This window comes from Brienomyrus brachyistius, chromosome 11, assembly GCF_023856365.1.
Source record: "Brienomyrus brachyistius isolate T26 chromosome 11, BBRACH_0.4, whole genome shotgun sequence".
Taxonomy (NCBI): Eukaryota; Metazoa; Chordata; class Actinopteri; order Osteoglossiformes; family Mormyridae; genus Brienomyrus; species Brienomyrus brachyistius.
Window position 1 is genome coordinate 21025755 of NC_064543.1, and position 19624 is coordinate 21045378.

Genomic DNA, 19624 nt, shown 5'->3' on the forward strand with positions numbered 1-19624 from the left:
TGGCAGCATTGGGATCTGGAGCAGTCAGCCGTCTAGATGCGAAAAACGGCAGCGTCGGAATCTGGAGCGGTCCGCTGTCTGGATGCGGAACATGGCAGCAGCTGGATCTGGAGCAGTCCGCTGTCTGGATGCGGAACGCGGCAGCATTGAGATCTGGAGCGGTTCGCCGTCTAGATGCGAAAAACGGCAGCGTCGGGATCTGGAGCGGTCCACTGTCTGGATGCGGAACGCGGCAGCATCGGGATCTAGAGCGGTCCGCCGTCTGGATGCAACATTCACTGACACACACGTCACACGGTCTGTAAAATGACAGCTAGCTTGCCACTCACTGAATGGGCAGAACAGTGTTTCTCATGGTTATGGATTCAAAGTTTTTAATTTTGCTGATTTTCTCACATCCTGAAACCCTCCAATAATGGGATTCCGAGTTTAATGGGAAAGCACCAAGAGGATGTACTCCCCATGCTTTATTTTGACAGGGAAAGGCCGTTTTGTAGCAGGTAATGGTACGAATGGATAGGGAGACCAGTACCAGTGGGGGCAAGCAATGGGGTGACAGCTTCCGTGTAGGAGCAGGCCTGTCCTGCCATCAGTGTCGGGGAGGTGCAGGGAGACATGGGGAGGTGCAGGGAGAAACGGGGAAGCGCTGGGATTTGCTGAAATAAAACAACAAGGTTACATATGTATGTGTGCCTGAGTAAGGTTTAATGGCATTTAAAATGTTCTTCATATGTTGCTGTAAATCAGATGAGAAATACTGATATTGTGACACACAAGTCTCTCGAAGCCAACCTATTTCTGTCTTCTGTCTTTCTGTCATATAAAAAAGTAAGAAATACCCAGCTACTCTCTGAGAAAATATGCTTCTTCAGTTGGTCGGGATTTCCTTTCTGATGCCCCCCTGGAAGTGCGCGCCATCATTACACAATGTGTGGCCGTTATCTGAGGACTTGAGGGACGACCGGAATCATGCTGGACTCATGCTGGACTCATCAAACTTATCTGTCAAACCTCTTTTGTCTGAGACTGTGCTGAAGTGGCTGATGGTGCTTTACAACTCTGTGAGGTAATTACTGTTTTAATAGAAAGGCAAATTATAAAAATTATCAAAAGAATGATTTAATGATGAAGTAATAAAAAATACCGAAATAAAATATATAAATGTTCATTTATATAATGCAGGTAAGATTACTGACTTAACTCTGTAAATTATAATTGTAGCAGTTATCGTTTTAAGCAGTGGCGTTGTTTTGAATTCAGAGGGAATCCCTCTGCCCAATAAAACATCCCCAACACGCTTACTGATGAGTTGCTGTTTACACACTGCTGATGTTTCTAGAGGATAAAGGCCAGTTTTTAAAGATCTGTGCTTACCTTTTATCTTGATTTCAGCCCAAAACACAAGAATCAGACAGGTTGTTTTCCCCTGATCCTGTAAATAGCAGAAAGCTGCTCTTTGCTTCTCTGTCTATCAGTACAAACACATTCGGTCCAGTCCTATCCGACCAATTCTTTCCTCTAGAATGCTGCAAAGCCCGGTATGTGATTTCCAACTGTTCCCTCTGTCTGTCTCTCACTGTCTCTGTGACACACACAGACACACACACACAGATAAACATTGTCTGTGGCTTATCTGCTTTCGAAAGCTGTCAGCCTGGCCAAACCTGTCCTGTCAGCTGCCATGAGCGCCGGTCATGCGCGGCCTGCGTTCGCTGCGAGTACCAGTCGTATGCAGAGCTCGCACTACCTGACTGCAGCTCACACTACCTGACCGCAGCTTACATTACCTGACCGCAGCTCGCAGCACCTGACCGCAGCTCGCACTACCTGACCGTAGCTCGCATTACCTACCCGCAGCTCGCAGCACCTGACCACAGCTCGCACTACCTGACCGCAGCTCACATTACCTACCCGCAGCTCGCAGCACCTGACCGCAGCTCGCACTACCTGACCGCAGCTCACATTACCTGCCCGCAGCTCGCAGCACCTGACCGCAGCTCGCATTACCTGCCCGCAGCTCGCAGCACCTGACCGCAGCTCATCAGTGAGGGAGATGGAGTCATTACGTACAGCTACTCTACAGCCCCGTTTCACCACTGCCGTTTTAGATGAACGGCCAGCTGTCACCCAGTTTACGGGGGAAAGGGTGCGTGAGTTTGACAGTTAAAGGCTTATGTGGTCATAACTCGCCTTGTGATATTTAATCACACATTTTCATTTTACAAATATTTCTGTATAGTTTTTGCTTTGGACAAAATACATAGATTCTGATATCGATAGGTAAATGCAAGAACTGTAATTGCAATAATAATAATAATTATTATTATTATTATCAAGCCTAAAATTCAATCAATTTAATCTTAAATTGCATTCTGCAGTTTTAGCCACTGGTGCCAACATGCTGACCGGCAGGAGGGTCCCCCAATGGCAGAGCTTGAATTATCCATTATTGATTTATCTTCATAATGTTATTAATTATTATATTGAGGTGGGGGACGGGTATTCCAGGCTGGCCAGTAGCTTGTATATGTAATTGCCACATCACCCCCGAATCTGTTCACCAACAGCACCATTGTTACAAAGGAGCCTCGTCAACGCACGTGAAATCAAATGCTCGTGAAGCCGTCCAGGATTTTAGGAATGTGGCTCATGGAGGCGGGTGTCAGCTGGGTATCCCTGCTTGCTGTACCCCCCACCCCTAAAATGCAGCCCTAGCACTGGCTGGGCCGATGTTCAAGCCCACAGCGTCATATCAGAGACAGGCAGCTGCTGAGGAAATCTGATCAGCTCCCACTACAGGGCAGGATGGGGAGGTGGTACAGCTTAACATGTATGTCTGGGGGGGTGGTACAGCTTAACATGTATGTCTGGGGGGGTGGGGGAGTATTTAGGGAGGGGTACATGTGTAGGGGGTGTTTCCATGCCGCCCCACATAGATCTGCCTCCCCTCATCCCCGTTATGTTCAAGGGGCTGAGCTGGCTCCCCACCCCCAGTCTCAGGCCATGGCTATCAGAGGGGGCAGGGGGGCAGCCGGGGCCCCCTGCTGGCGAGATGGAGATGCAGCCAAGACGCCGTCTGTCTGGAAAGCCGCGCTGCCTTCACACATCTGGAGGCGCTTTCAGCTTCATCTGTCTGATCGTTAATATTTATTGGCTGGGGGAGCAGAGGGCTTGGGGTGCCAGAGTGCCCGGGGCAAATTCAAAGCCCGCCCCCCCCTCGTTATTTAGCTTCTGAAGAGAGACAAGAGTGACAGAAGAGGGGAAAGAACACTGTGGCTTTTGACCATATTTTTTTCTCTTTTGCTTCTGCAAGAGATAAGATTGGAACGATAGCGACAGCTTGCTGTGTCTGCTGGCCCCAGACAAACACACCGACATCGTGCTGCAATCGGTGGGACGTGGTCCAGGTGCTTTCTGAAAGCTCTCCCCAGCTGGTGTGCTATTGGCTGCCCATGCCGCCGCTCAAGGCTGGAGGGGGTGGGGAGTAGACAGATATGGCTGATGATGTCACAGTCACATGGATTTTCATGTGGTCATGCACTAAAGCAGCGATAGAGCCGTGCTGGCCAGCTGCTGCTGAAACAGCAGTGGAGGGCTGCGCTCTGACGCTGGTGTTTCTCTTATGGACTTGGAGCTTAATGATGTATTTTGTGATCTCAGCTATGAAAGGTAAGAGACCAAATGCATGCGCGGCAGACAGAGGGAGACTAACAAGTGGTTAACAATCGGGGAGGGTGCCTGTGGTGTTCGCGAGCTGCCAGCGCTCCATTTCGAGAGCTCGCAGCGGAAGGCAGAGAGGCAGAGACGGGAAGGCAGAGCCCTGCAGACGGGGGATCGCCAGCAGTTGCAGGCAGTATTTAAAGCGGCTTCTTCTCAGCATGTGGGACTGAGACGGCGCCCTTATTGCAGCTGAAGGCTGGAAGATGAGGCTTTTTAATATGTGTGTATATTTTCACAGTTGGGGGGGGGCATGTGGTGAATGAGGCACTGCCTATTAGTGTGCTCCAAACCTGGACGTTTTTCATAGACCGTGTGTTGTTTACATGCGTGTTTTCCTTGCAAGACTTGAAGCCCTGGAATGGCAGGGTGTGTGAGTGTGTGTGTGTGTGTGTGTGTGTGTGTGTGTGTGTCTCGGACGTCTGAAAGTTCCTGATGTGTAGATTAGAGGGGGTGGGGGTGGGCATGCAAAATTCTTTTATGTTCATCTCTCCACTTAATCCTGTTTTTCCAGTCGCGGAGACGTGTCTGTCTCTGTGCACAGACGGGCACCGCGGTGCCGCGAGTCGCTCCCCGGCCTCGCTAAGGTTTACTAACGGTCGCCATGGCACTACGACTGCCAGATCCCTCAGAATTTTCCAGCTAATATTTGTGTGTTGTGTTCCACTGACCTATTTTCCGAGAGTCGGCACATGGGTGTCCGCTGGAGCGACGCTTGTTTTTCCCCGTCCCGGCGATACAGATCCTGCACCCGGACTGAGCATGCTTAATCCCTCCACCCCACCCCACCCCCCGCTCTCCATACCCCCCCCAATCACCACTCCATGTCCTGGGGAATAAAGCCAGCAGCTGTCATTATCTATTAAGTTAAAAGTGCTGGGATTGGGGAGAGCGATACACTCTATCGCTGGGCTCTGTCTCTTGTACCGCTTTTAATATTTGATACATTTGCATATCATTTCATGCATGGTAGTACTCTACATTTAGTAAGCACTGTCTATTTTTTTTATTTTTTAAAGCGTAACAACAATGCTTACCATAATGTTCAGTGCATTCAGCGAGCTGTATGGAAACTTTATATTTTGGCTTTGCAATCAGTACCATATAGAATTTTAAGCTTTTGTAAGAGCGGAGACTATGGCACGAAAAAAAAAATCCACAAATTTATACAGAATTATTTGGAAATGAGAAACTAAGCTGATCATTTTGCATGTATGTAATAATGGCGTTTTTATATCTTCAATTTTTGTTTTTCAGTTTTGTTTATAAATAATACTATAAAATCTGTAAAACAGAGCAGGAGCCTGTGAAAAGCAGCATGAAATCCGGAGAATAGCTGGAAAATGGCGGGTGGATTTAGGGTTTATATTTTATGATGAAAACTGTGCTGGTTGGAGAAAAATATTTGTTCAGTTAACAGGCTGAGCTGTGACTGTCCGGGATCGGCGATGCTGAAAGACAGTGGCTGTTAGCGAGCTGCTACATTAAAATGTTAAACCCTGTACGACAGCCCACCATTGCTGTGTGTGTTTTTGCCTGCACAGCTGACTGTGCTTTTGGACATTAACCCATGGAGGGAACTCTGGAGCCACAGAAAATGTAAAAAAAAAAAATGTTTTTTTTCTTACTGTTGGTGAGACTGTTTATTTTAAGGGTGCTGTTGAAAACAATTTTAAGACCATTTAGTAAAGAGCAGAGGCTGTTGGTCTGGTGTACTGTGCCGGTGCTGCCATTTCTGCTGACGTTAAGGACTGCTGTGTGTGAATGGCTGGGCCCCTGCATATACAGGAGGCTGTTATTACAGGGGAAGCGGGACCGTTGTCCTTATACAGGCCTGTTTCGTCTCCATCACTCCGTCTATCCCCCTCTCTCTCATCACAAAGAGCTCTCTTCAAAGTCTGCCAACCATCTGATAGCCTGCAAAGCACCTAATTACCTTTAATTGAAACATCCCAGTCATTATAGCATGCAAATTGGCTAGTGTGCTCAGAAAAATTAAGCTGAGCATTCCTTACATTTATTTAATCATTAAAAAAAAAGAAGGGAAAACACGTGAAAGTCGTTTTTAGCACTAATATAGAAGAAGCCGAATGAATAATTCTAAGTTTTAGTTGGGCTGCAGCTCATAACGCACCTGCCGCGGCGGTGCCGGTCGGTGAGACGCACCGTTGTCGTCGGAGTCCCGGACTCTTTTCCACCTCTGCGCCCGATGCCGGATGCAGAGGCTTGGTACTTGAGAAAGGAGAAACAGATTATGCGTAAATGCAGAAAGCAGCATGTGCTTGCGAATTAAACTGAATGCCAGGAAATAGGTACTCTACTAACTGGAGATTTAAATATTTTAACCGCAGCGCTTTATTTGTATGTTTGACTCGAACGTTTTAATATGCGTCATTAGGCATTAGATTTATATTTATTGTATTTATGGCAAAATTAATATATTTACATGGCAACAGCGTTATGTTGAATCCCTTTCTGGCAGCACAGTGAAGAGGGTGAGCACAAGTGATAAAATTCATTTGCCAACTTTTCGGCTGACTGTGAAATGCAGGAGTGAGCGTGAAATGCATATGGCAAAATGCAAAGCGGCGCCGGCGCTTCTGTACGTGCCGGCTCCGCTCGCTCGCAGCTTCCTGCCCGCCGGCTGCGCGGTGCGCGGCGCGCGGCGCGCCGTGGTCCGGCCGTGTGATGGGGCTCCCGCGTTACGTGTTGCATCCCTCAGGTGAGAGCGCTTCTCCGTAGCTTTCCGATATAAACCGCCAATAACCGACATACTGCCTTCCCATATTCGCGGACCCAAATGCTCGCTCTTATTTGATAATCACACCTTTGTTGTTTTTCAATTCATAACGTATAATAAATCACGTCTGATTAATGAATTTTGTTTTTCATCTTGCTCTGGTGAACACAATATTCTTAGGTAATCTGAAAGCTGCTTCTCTCCCGCCATCTCCACCGTGTGTGTGTATTTATTTTATTTTATTAAATGTGTAATCAAACACTGCTTGTGCTTAACAAAGCAGATGGTTGTAACTATTACCCGTACAGATGTTTACTTAAACTTGGTGTGAAATATCTATAATCGCTTTAGAATTCCATGTCACACATATTTTATTTGTATACCTCTAAGGGCAGTATTTCTGCACACACCGGCTTCTTCGTGCCCATCTCGCCATTCTGTTGTGCTGATGTACCACAATGCAGCCCTAACACCTGCCATTATAAAGGCACATTCTGTACCTCACGGCCAACCACCAGTTGGACCCGTGTATAAATGTTCTGTGAGGGCGCAAAGTGAAAGGAGCCGATGACTGAACGGCCGGACACACGTCCCACTGGCAGCCACATTGCTCTTTCTGTTCGCTGCATAGTACTATTGAGTAACTTTCCTAGGATAGGTGTGCTATTGCTTCAACCTGTCGTGCAGATTAACGGTACCCCCAGAATTCCAGGTCATCACCTGCATGGATGTTACATTTATTTGTTAAATAAGGGTGACTGCACGGCACAGGGCTGAGGAGGCTCTGGGCGGGCCGCTGGCCTCTTCGCCAGGTGCAGGTCGTGATGAATAGCTCCCTCTGAAAGATTGGTCTCCTGGACCCGTACACACTGAAGACCGGTCCCCAAAAGTCAAGAACGGGCTGTTAAGACCTTTTTGTTGTTGTCCATCCTTTTGAAGTATTTTGTAACACGTCTCTTTTTTGCGGGTTCCTCCGGAGAGCTGTCCAATACCCTTTTGAAGTCTCATCAAAGAGGGATGGGGCAGGGAGAGCGTTATCGATTGTGCGTTTTGTCTGACTCAAACGCTCGAAAATGAAGTAACAGCAGCAGAGATGCACTGGAGATCCAGAAGCTTCTTCTCTGAAGGCCGCAGACGGACCCGAGAAGTCTGTCCTGCGTACTGCCTGCCAGCTCTGGAGTCCGGAGTCCCTGTGAGCGTGTGGAAGCAAAAATAGCGGTTTGCAAAAATAGCTGATTAAGAAAAATGGTGATTGAAAAGACAAATTTGTTTTTTTTAAGACTGGTCTATTTTTCACAAGACCTTGGAAGTTCATTTCCATTTATTGCAACAACAAAGCTGTTGGGTGGTACTCAGTAATTATATCTCTGGGCAAGCAGGCGTGTGGCGGCTGGGGCCTTCCCCCCGTCATTTGCGTTGGTTGGTGAGGCCGGGGGGCCTCTGAGGGGGAAACGGTGGAGGTACATGTCAGTCCTGCCCCCGTGCGAGGGCTGAACACGTCAGGGGTCAGAGGGTGGTGTACTCATCGCTGTGACCCCGCGTCGCTCATTAATTAGAGGCCAATGTTACGCAGTGCGGTCGCCGTCTGCTGTGCGAAGGGTGAAGGGACGCCTCTGTGGTTTTAGCAGAGAGGGAGATTTAGGTGGAAGAGTGGCGATGGATGGATGGATGGATGGACGGATCGATCAGGGAGAGGAATGTCCTGGAGACATGCACGTGCAGGACTGGGGCTCGGGATTTACCAGGGTGTCCATCACGTCCCCCAGTGGAGATTCATAACACAGGAAGGGGGCGTTAGGAACAAAGAGATTAAAATACTGTGGAATAGAATGTAGGGAGGAGGGAAAACAAGGCAACAAGCATTTTAGAGAGAAGATGGATGGAGGCGAGGGATGCGGCAGGAAAGGCCTGTCCGGACCAACGGTATCAGGTATCGTGGCGATTAAATATTCCAGCTTCTGAGCCAAAGCACACCTCCCTGGCTTTGGCCCTTCAGGTTGCCCTGCTCACTGTGGCCTGTGCTGTGCTCTGGGCTTCCTCTCAGAAAAACCCTCAGCCACCATGACCGTGGGTGACCGTGTTATGAAGGAGCAGAGGATGCTCCACCCGCCGTCGCTTTCTAACACGCAGACGTCTGATGAAAAGGCTGATTCCGCAGACAGGCGGGAGCGATTTTACTTCTTATTGTAATGATTAAGGATTTTTTTTCTCAGCTGAAAATGTGTAAGTTTATAGATTTAAAAGATAAACATAAAATATTAAAAGTTCAACACAAATATGGCCAACAAAGAAAAAGCCATTGCCGTTTATTCATTTATTTAATCAGAAGCTGTGTTAAATGTTCCAAGGCATATGTGCAAGTGGTCAGTATGCTTTAATGGCTTCAGTTTATAAACATAAACACACAAGGCTTACATTAATATGACAGTTTTTTTTAGGTTAAAGTGTGATAACTGCAGTTTTTTTTGTCATGGTTCGTCCCTGTAGCTGCCTTATTAAACTCTTTGAATGTTGGAAAAAAAAAAGGCCGATATAAAGTTTCAGAACAAATGATCTGATTATGCAGTCTGTTCTGCACTACGTCTGCTTTGCAAGAATTTAGATGACACTAACATTTCCTTTCCCCATTTTTTAGAATTACAATTTGAAACATTATCTATTGACATAATGGCCACAGCTGTTTGTAATAGTATACTATATACATCCTACCTTCAAGTATTTTCCAGCTAGCATGATTATTTTTTTTGGTTTTATTTGTTAGCGAAGAGAAATGGTGAATCGTGTTGATGTGGTTTATCTCAAATGAGTGGCATGAGAAAACGCTGAAACACTGCGTAGGTATTTCAAACACAGGGAAAGACGTGGCCTTTTAAGGTCCTGGTGACCTTTGGTGATGAAGGCCATTGTTCTTTTTGTCGTTTTAACTGTTTTTTGTGCCACAATTAACTGTAATGGCTTTCATTGCAGCCGTGGGCCGATTCTTGCCCGCACTGTGTTGAAGGCATATTTACGCGTCCTGTCCTGGGGCTTCTCCATCGCTGCATGTGTCCCTGCCGCTCCGTCGAGTCTTGGTGACCAGATAAGCTCACAGCCTGCGGCAGCTTATCGGGACCTTATCGGCCTACATCAGATAAATTAAAAAAGCCAAAATGGCTGCCCTGTTGTTGAAAGATGGCTTGTTTTCAGTATGTGTCAGAGGACAGAGACTTCACCCATCATCCAGGGGAGGGGGGTAAATAATCACGAACTTCCCGAGTCGGCAGGCATGTGCATGTGAGGAGCGCGACACCGCCGTCGTGGAACCATCCGTCATTAAGGAATGCTGTTTTTGCCAATAGCCTCCGGAGGCTGAAACGGTGTGCTGCCCCCCGCTGGGAGGGATGTATTAATGACTTTCATTTACGACTTCTGGAGAGTGCTGGGGAACTGGGCGAACTACAATGGTCTCAATTAAGATGGAGGGTTTGTGGCGCAGCCCCACCTCCCCGCAGCCTGGGCCATAAATCACGCCCCCTGTCGGGGCATCTCACATATGCCTTCAGTAGCTTTTTAGCCGAGTTCTTTCCCCGCGACTGCTGGCCAGGAGGTCAGCGTCGATACCTGCTCAGGTAAACATCGATGGAGAGCACATGCAAGCAGCCCAGAGAGGTTGGTGTGCATTTACACTGAGAGGTGTTAAACAAGGGGTTCTTTGCTCTGTTGTTTTTTTTTTTTTTTTTTTTTAAATCAAAAAGGCACTGAGAGAGATGAGACACATCCCATGTGACAGCAGTCTGGCTAAACCACAGCGTGTGTCGCAGAGGCAGAGCGGGCGAGGCGCCACTCGGAAGGCGCAAACCAAGAGGATGTTTGCTCTGTGCTGCTGTGCACGGCTGTGTGTGTGCTCTCTGTAGGCCGGGGGGGCGGGGCTGGGTCCTATGAACGCGGTGCCATCTTAGTGGGTTGTTTACCCTGAGGGACAGCGGTTTGGCCGAGTGCTGTAAGCGTATCGAATGGACGCCATGGGGGGACCAGAGCACCCCCAGGTGGTAAGTGGGTTAACAAAAACCTGTGTGTGTGTGTGTGTGTGTGTGTGTGTGTGTGTGTGTGTGCACAGTGTTGCACACTTCCAAAGCCCCCCCCTCCCGGCCCACTGTCCCTGGGTGTTGGGTGTATCCAGCTCATCAAGACAGCTCTCTGTGGGGTGTCAGGGTCCCGTGCTAAGGGGGAGCAGCGCGCACTGACCCTGTACCCACCCCTTCTTCAGAGCATGGTCCCGTCAGCCTTCAGCCACCTTCCTGACGTCCTGCTTTGGATGTCCCTGTCGATTTTACACCATCCCGGGGTCCAGCTTTTCTAAAAAGTAGGGGGATCCCAGAATCACTGATTTACATACTGTGACTAGGGGAGGGGGTAATAAAAAATATACATGCTTTGGAAGTAGAGACTGCAATTTTGTAACTAAGACTACCTGTTTGTGGACTTTAAAATGCCGTGCTCCTCGGCACCCCCCAACGGGCTGGGCGTGCGACATATGTGCATGCAGGCGTCCCCTGGTCGGCATGCCAAGCGGCGGCTCATCACGTGCAGACCTGGCGTCGGGGATCACGTGTTTTGGCAACGACGTCCGTTTTCAGGATTAGGTGGGAAGGGGGCTGGGTGAGCACAACATGGCACAGACGGAGGGGGGGGGGGTGCAGGGGGCTGGGAATCATGGGAGAAGACGAGTGGGAGGCGGACGCGTTGGGAATCAGGCACCCCGGAGGGGGTTAGGGGAATAGCAGGGTTACTGGGGGGGGGAGCAAAACAGGACACCCGACAGATTGTACACACTGTGAAGAGGGACAGGGAGGAAGAGGGAGTCACTGTGAACCCCCCCAACTCTGAGAGAGTGTGGTAATTTAATCGCAGCGCCTTTCCAATGCCTGTTGTTGTATAAACACACATATGCTGTAAACAGACCCCCGCGCATAGAGGCCGTGTGCTGAAGAAGCTTTGCTTTCACCCTATTAATAATTCCTCAAAGTGTATGGTGTGGCTTCCCATCGCAGCTCTGTCTCTCGGAGGACAAAGTGGCGGCTCTGGGCTGCAGCGGAGCGAGCCTGCGGGGTTTCAGAAAGACCCTTAAAGGAGAGGAAGTGACGCGTATGGAAAATGCCCCGCGATCTCTCTGCACGCGGTGGCTAATTAGCGAGCGTGTTTATGCTAACTCGGCGGGCGGGCAGGCAGGCGGCAGCGTCTCAAGCCGCTCCCTCACCCTCACCCTCACCTTCACGCAGCTCCGGCTTGGCGAGGAAAATCCCCCGGCCTCGTAATTCCCAATTCCCGGGCTGGTACATCTTCACAACCACACCGCGGTGCTACAGGGATGCAATTATCACATTCCCAGAAGCCCAGCAGAGGAGCGCCACAAGGTGCTACTAGAGGAAGCATCAAAGCCTGGCTTTAAATTAAGCATTTAATTAAGTGGAGAGGGGGGGGAATGCAGTTGCTACTGTTTGTCCACATGCGTGCATGTGTGAGCGTGTCTATGTATGCAAGCATGCATGTGTATGAACAACAGGGTGCTTTTAAGTGAGAATAAATGTAAGGAGTGTTTCCACTGACATGGGAATCGGAGGAGTCCACAGAGGGCTGCAGGTACAGGTGACTCTACGGCTGGAAGAGGAAAGCCATCTCCCTGTGCCTCCCCAGACTGCCCACAGTCTGACTCATGTCACCCAGGACATCTCAGTCCTCAGCCTTGTCCCTGCCGCCACGGGGTGTCCCCTCATCCGTCTGTCCTGGCCAAGTGTCAGTCCTGCTCTCCGAGGCTTGACTCTGCAATCTCGCAAAACACAGACGTAGACAAACACAAAATGCTTGGCTGGCAGGATGTATTTTCTTATTTCCATCCTCCGACCTCCTGTCTGTCAGACTGAAAGCCTTTGTTGACATTTTCCTCGTCCATCATCTGCTGTGGGAAGCTCTTCCCGTTCCTGCAAATATCTTTGTCTCCCTCTTTTGCCCTCGCTCAGGAATGCAATGGAGCCTCTTCGTTAAAGATCATTTCATCGGTTGTTTACAATCTGCCGGGCGATATGAGAACATGATTCAGTGTCACAGTGATGAAGCTACCTGATCTTCTCTCTGACAGGGCGCTGATTATAAATTCAGATGTTGATGCGGCTGTGTGACAGAGGGTTGTATGTGCACCCCAAAGACACGTTTTAGATATGCGACAGGGGAGTGCATGCACTACAGTCACTTTCAGTTTGATTTCAAGAATATAATTCTGATCTGTATGCAAGCAGTAGAATTGCAACAAATACATTTCACCTTCTACCATTTTATTCATTGCAGTAATATTAAATAAAGGGCATATAAGATTAGTATTTTAGTATATTTCACAAATCCGAGTATCTAAAGTAGTGACCGTAGTGACCGGTCTGCCTGTTATGGTCAGTGATTCTAGACCGTTCTGTGTTCAGTACATTAGTGCTTCAGCCTGATTAATCAGCTATGATTTGTGCTGCACTCTTGCAGATATAGTGATGGTCTTTGTGGAACTGGTTAATTAGGCTTTGTGGAGCTGGTTAATTAGGCTTTGTGGAGCTGGTTAATTAGGCTTTGTGGAGCTGGTGAGATTTTTCGTGTAATTGGTTAGATGGGCTTTGTAGAGCTAGTGGTTAGACTTTATGGAGCTGGTTAGATTGTTTTATGAAGCTGGTTAGTTGGACTATAGTTTTACTATATGGAGCTGACTTAGCTCTTTGGAAAAAATTGCTAGATGAGGGTCATCTTTAATTCCTGCACTGTTTGTAACTAGCCAAACAGTTCCAGTTGTAATGAGCATTCCCTTCTGGTTTTCCAGTTAGCTAGTGCTAAATACTATTTAGCAACATGTTGTCTGCTACAGTTCTGACTTTATTTACTATTAGGGTTGTACTGTTGGGGCAGGAAATATCCAGAAACTTTCCATTCCATGTGGAGTTAAGCTAGGAAGGTTTGGAAATATTCCCAGTTGGAAACTTTCCATGGGAATTACCAGCAATATATGGGAATTAATAGAGAAGTCCCAGAATTTTGCAACCCTATTTCCTATATATGCTCCCATCCATCCATCCATTTTCCAAACCACTTATCCTACTGGGTCACGGGGGGTCAGGAGCCTATCCCGGAAGCAATGGGCACAAGGCAGGGAACAGCCCAGGATGTGACCCAGGCGGAGACTCGAACCCGGGTCCCAGAGGTGTGAGGCAACAGTCCTAACCACTGCACCACCATGCCGTTCTGTACATATATAACAAGTTGGTGCTCAGCGCGGCAAATTTCAGTTTATGAAACACATCGATTTCAAGATTGCAGATTAAAGATGCCCACATCAGGTTACAAATGATTGCGTCGGTTTAAAGACTCCCACACCAGACCACAGACGGCTGCACCAGTTTAAAGACACCCATGCCAGACTACAGACAGCTGTGCCAGTTTATAGACGCCCTCATCAGACTACAGACAGCTGCGCCGGTTTATACACCCACATCATATTACAGACAGCTGCACCGGTTTAAAGACACCCACATCAGACTACAGACAGTCTTGCCGGTTTAAAGACACTTACATCAGACTACAGACAGTCTTGCCGATTTATAGGCACCCACATCAGACTACAGACAGCTGCACCAGTTTAAAGACACCCACATCAGACTACAGACAGCCTTGCTGGTTTAAAGACACCTATGCCAGACTACAGACAGCCTTTCCAGTTTATAGACACCCACATCAGACTACAGACAGCTGCACTGGTTTAAAGACACCCACGTCAGACTACAGACAGCCTTGCTGGTTTAAAGACACGCACATCAGACTACAGACAGCTGCACCGGTTTAAAGACACCCATATCAGACTACAGACAGCTGCACCGGTTTAAAGACACCCATATCAGACTACAGACAGCTTTGCTGATTTAAAGACACCCACATCAGACTACAGACAGCTGCACCGGTTTAAAGACACCCATATCAGACTACAGACAGCTGCACTGGTTTAAAGACACCCACATCATATTACAGACAGCTGCACTGGTTTATGGACATCCACTCCAAACTATAGACGGCTGCACCGGTTTAAAAACACCCACTACAGACAGCTGTACTCACTTAAAAACACGCATAACAGACTACAGACAGCTGCACTCCATTCTAGTTTAAAGGTGCGCATCCTTGTTAAAGGAGCCAGTCCTGGTTAAAGGCGGCCATGCAGGTTTAAAGAGGCCCGTCCTGGTTAATGTCGGCCTTGCCAGTTTAAAGGTGGCCATGCAGGTTTAAAGACGCCCGTCCTGGTTAAAGAATCCCGTCCTGGTTAATGTCGGCCTTGCCGGTTTAAAGACGCCCGTCCTGGTTAAAGGATCCCGTCCTGGTTATTGTCGGCCTTGCCGGTTTAAAGGTGGTCATGCAGGTTTAAAGAGGCCCGTTCTGGTTAAAGGTGGCCTTGCCGGTTTAAAGACGCCCGTCCTGGTTAAAGAATCCCGTCCTGGTTAATGTTGGCCTTGCCTGTTTGAAGGTGGCCATGCAGGTTTAAAGACGCCTGTCCTGGTTAATGTCGGCCTTGCCGGTTTAAAGGCGGCCATGCAGGTTTAAAGAGGCCCGTCCTGGTTAAAGGATCCCGTCCTGGTTAATGTCGCCTTACCGGTTTAAAGGCGGCCATGCAGGTTTAAAGACGCTCGTCCTGGTTAATGTCGGCCTTGCCGGTTTAAAGGCGGCCATGCAGGTTTAAAGAGGCCTGTTCTGGTTAAAGATAGCTGTGCCGGTTTAAAGGCGCACATACCATTTAATGGCGGCCGTGCTGGTGTACAGTGACCAAAGACACAGTGATCACAGGCTGATTATTCCCTTTTATGTCTCCTCCTAATGGTGGCCTTGGACTCGTTCCCGCCACGGACACTCTCCTGCCACCCCCCGATCGTATCATTTAATGGCTTCGTTTCAACGCTGCGCGTCTAATAAGTAAGGGGTGGCGGTGCCCGGTGCTGCGTCGTGTAACAGGCCTTATCTGGATATACTGACTACCTCAGCAATTCCACACACATTAACCCAGGCGCTCCCCCCCCCCCCCCCCCCACTTCGAAATCCCAAAGCCATGTGAGTCGCTTTAAATATACCTCAGTGCTGCAGTCTTCATCGCTCCTCGCAGTGAAGCGTTGGGAGAATTACCTCAGCCCTCCCTCCCCGCTTACGACTTGGGGGGGGGCTTTACTTCTATAAAAGATTTATGGCTGTATCAGTGTTTCGGTTTGTTGGCCCCTTCACGGTACTGACTGACAGTATCTGGCTTGATGCAGCCGCAGACAGACCTGCCTTTGTTCTCCCAGCCGAGGTAGACTGGTTTTAGCAGTACTAACGCTTGGCGCTCATGTCCACACCCATGGCCCAGCCAAGGACTGAGACTCTGTCAGCCAACGTCCCACGGTGATGACATCCCAGGAGGACGTCAGTCAGAGCTTCATGTAACGTGTCATATGCAGCTCTCACCACAGTTCAGGTGGACTTTGGGGCTGTTATTTCTTTATAAGAAGCCTGTTAAATATGTGGCGGTGTGTGACGCCATAGGCTAGGCCTCTATGCCTGTGATCAGAAGGTTGCCAGTTCGAATCCCGCACTCAGTTGAGTAGCTACATCTCCATTGAGCCGTTCAGCAAGACCCCCCCCCCCCCACCGAAAGTTGCTCTTAGGGCACTGGATAAATGGCCGACCCCAAGCTATTCCCTCACCTTTGTGCATTTGTGTATGTCTTAAAAAAAGAGATGAGTTATGTGAAAGGGTATGTTCCAATGTACTTGTACAAATAGCAAATAAAACTATTGCTTTTGATTTAAATGCTGTAGCAAGTCTACATTGTGCAGCGGCAGGGAGGATCAATCCAGAGCTTGCCGCACCATACCTGTAAGAGGTGTAGGCACGGACCCATGTGATCATGTCCCACGAAGGACAGGAAACAAGCTCGAAATGTTATAGGTTAAGTAGGGAGACGACGTGTTATAATGAAGCGATGGTGTCCCCAGGCAGCTGAAAGGGGGAACAGTGTCTGCTGAAATGTGTAGCATGTGGATGTTTAGCGGGCTCCCAGGGAACACTCCGAATATTCTTACTGTGATCCATGTACAGATATACAGATTAGGGCTTTGATTGGGAAGTTCTGCATCCTGAAAATAATATCATGTTGGGGGGGGGTTGTTTATTCTGGCTAGATGTCAATAGGGGAACCCAGTCTGGGGGGAAATCCATCGTGCAGGAGAAGATAAGAGCCATTTTCTACCAGGAGATCTTTTTCTCTTCCATTGTTGTTCTAAGGAAAAGCTGGAAGGCAGTTTAATTGAGTTCACAGAGACGTCGACCAGCACCCTTGGAAAGAGTGAGCCGATCAAAAAACACTGCTGGCACCGGCCTTCTCCTCGTCGAGGTTTTTAATGAATCTGGAAGATTAAAGGCGGCAATTTGCGGAGCGTCTGAAGCATCTGACTTTGCTGACTGTATCGACCCGCTGCTGCTGGGGTAGTAGCACTTCACTATGAATCAATTGCCCCTAAACTGTAATTGCTGCCACGTGGAACGAATTGTTAATGTCTGAACGTGCAATGTCTGCATACCTTGCGGATGAAATAGTGAAGTCTTGCCCAGCCTGTTATGGAGACATTGGAAAAGGGCTGGAATTAGACCTGACTCAATAACATTACGCTAGCGCTAGGGTACACTAACGCTAGCCTGCGAAGAAAGTAACCCTTATGAGGCACAGCAGTCTGCAACAGGAGCAGTATCACTATGTCCGTGCCGTGTTTCATTCTCTGTTTACCTCTGAGTTTTTCTTGTCACTGTCATTTACTGTTGGCACTTCAGCAGATTGCGATTTGTTTTGTGTGCTGTTCCTCACAGCGCTGCAGTTATTTCACAGCAAATGAGACCAACACCGCCGACCACATCACACCGCGTGTGGAGAGGCAGGCCTCGTCACCAGCATTTTCAGGTGCAGCTTCTCGGGTCTTTGCTGCCAGGCACAGCGAGCCGCGAAGAGCACGGCTTGTAACAAAGCGGATCCCAGGCCTAGAGCAGGATGGGGGCGGCCTGGAGCTGCTGCGATATACTCCCAAGCGGCTGTTGCTGAAGCGAGCCATCACAACCCCCTTCCCCTGGGACCATAGTCTGTGTGCCGTGCTAAGCCCCACAGGGCTCTCTGGCTTCGTCCTTGCCGCAGGAACCCAAGATCGGCCGCCTTCGAAAGACTCTCATGACCGCTGTGGACGGTACCGAAACCCAACTCTGATACGTCCTCAGAAATGCAGCTGGCAGCCAATTGAAAACTCATCTCCGGATTTTTTCTTTTTCTGTTGCACGATTACAGTGATTCGAATTGAAAGCTGTTTTGCACACAAACTCCTTCAGTGCTTCGGTGAATAGTGCAGCTTGGCCCGAGAGACCTGGATCCTCTGAATTGTCTCGCGATTGTGTTGTGCTGAGGGTCCAAGCCTCTCGTAACATGCAGAGGTGCACGTTTAGTTTTTTTTTTTAACGTTGAAAAGTTCCATAGAGCCAAGTCAACATTCTGTCATGTGGGTACCGATCCAGAATGTTCTGTCGGGGTTCTTATTAAGGAGAGGAGCTCCTTCATACATCTGCATCAGCGCCACATGATTGGCAGTGGTGAGACAAGGCCCTGTCTCCGCCTGTTCATTTCTTTATTTATTTGCTTTATTTATATCTTATTTTGTCTTGTTCTGGCACGATGTGGTAAATCCCCTGGTGTCGTGCCATACCATTACACCCAGCCTTTCATACAGCACCCAGAAGATAAGAGGCCGCCATTTTCTCAGCGGTGCCCCCCCCACAAGCCCGCTACTTTAATGATGCCTGAGGGCCCGGGGCCAGCCTCTGCTGAGGGCCCGGGGCCCACATCGCACTGCCACCTGACAATATGTCCATAACGCAAGACTGGTTTGTTGACAAATACGACAGGAGAATCCTCATGCCCGCCCCCCTTCACTGTTTCTGTTATCTGTTCGGGGTGGGGGGGCTTCGTGGAAAACTCTCCCAGCTTGTTGGCTTAATTATCGGGCCACCAGTCACTTTCTGCCAGGCACTGCTGTATCTTTTCTGGGGAGATAACAATCTCGGTCCTGTATCTCCTTTGGATAATTTTTTACTTTAAATGCACATTGTTCCGTGAGACACTGTCACCTCCGTGTGACGGTATCTGTGCCATCTTCACAGTGTGTGAATGTAACTCCCCCGCTATCCTAGGTCTCCTTAGCGCTGTTTCCCCTAAATCGCCATTTGCATATTATAATGATCTTGCTTGATAATGAATAGAAGAGCAGCACTTCATCGCCGTGGGGAAATTGAGTCCTTATCCCATCTTGCTCTCCATGAGAGACAGAGATAAAGGGTGTTTCTCAAAACGCATTCTTGACCGTAATTCTGTTCTCGTTTACGCTTTTTACGTCATCTTCCATTGCCGAAGACCACTTCCATTCCTAACAATGCAAGTACAGATGACGGTAAAAACACCCAAATGCTGTTCTTGTCCCACCCCAAATATCAAGAATAAATGGGTCGCATCCTCACCAATCCCATCTCTATTTTATAAAAATCAGTGACTGCTATGAAAAAACTAAAAATGCAAAAACTTGTATTTTGCTTGGTTACTTATGGTTAGGGCAGGGTGGGGGTTAAGGTTGTCATAGTTAGCATTAGCATTTTTCCTATAGAAGTGAATGAGCGGGCCCCATAAGGATAGGTATACCCTACGTGTGTGTGTGTGTGTGTGTGTGTGTGTGTGTGTGTGTGTGTGTGTGAGTATATATAACTCTGGTTTCCCCCCACTGTCCAAAGACATGCTGAGGCTAATTGCAGTTACTAAATTGCCTGTAGGTGTGCATGTGTGAGTGAATGGTGTGTGAGTGTGCCCTGCGATGGGCTGCCCCCCCCCCCCCATCCTGGGTTGTTCCCAGCCTCGTGCCCATAGCTTCCGGGATAGGCTCCGGACCCCCCGCGACCCAATAGGATAAGCGGTTCGGAAAATGGATGGATGGATGTGTGTATAATATATATATATATATATACACACAGCTGAGAGATGAGATCAGAGGGTGGGATCAGCCAGCACCTTAGGCCATTTGGGGTTTTGGATCTTTGCTCAAAGACCCAGTGGTGATATGA

The 19624-nt window shown here is 48.5% G+C and overlaps 1 protein-coding gene across 2 annotated transcripts in view; it reads left to right on the forward strand.

Annotated features, from left to right (window-relative positions):
- The window catches only part of LOC125704066 (nuclear receptor ROR-alpha A), a 177320-nt gene that overhangs the window by 130576 nt on the left and 27120 nt on the right, over window positions 1-19624 (forward strand). The window contains exon 1 of one of the 2 annotated variants that reach the window (XM_048969359.1): window positions 3528-3669. The exons of the other annotated variant lie outside the window; for it this stretch is intronic. Coding sequence (XP_048825316.1) covers window positions 3528-3669 — 142 coding nt within the window. Of the gene's footprint in view, window positions 1-3527; window positions 3670-19624 lie in introns of those variants that run through there. 2 annotated transcript variants of the gene reach the window in all.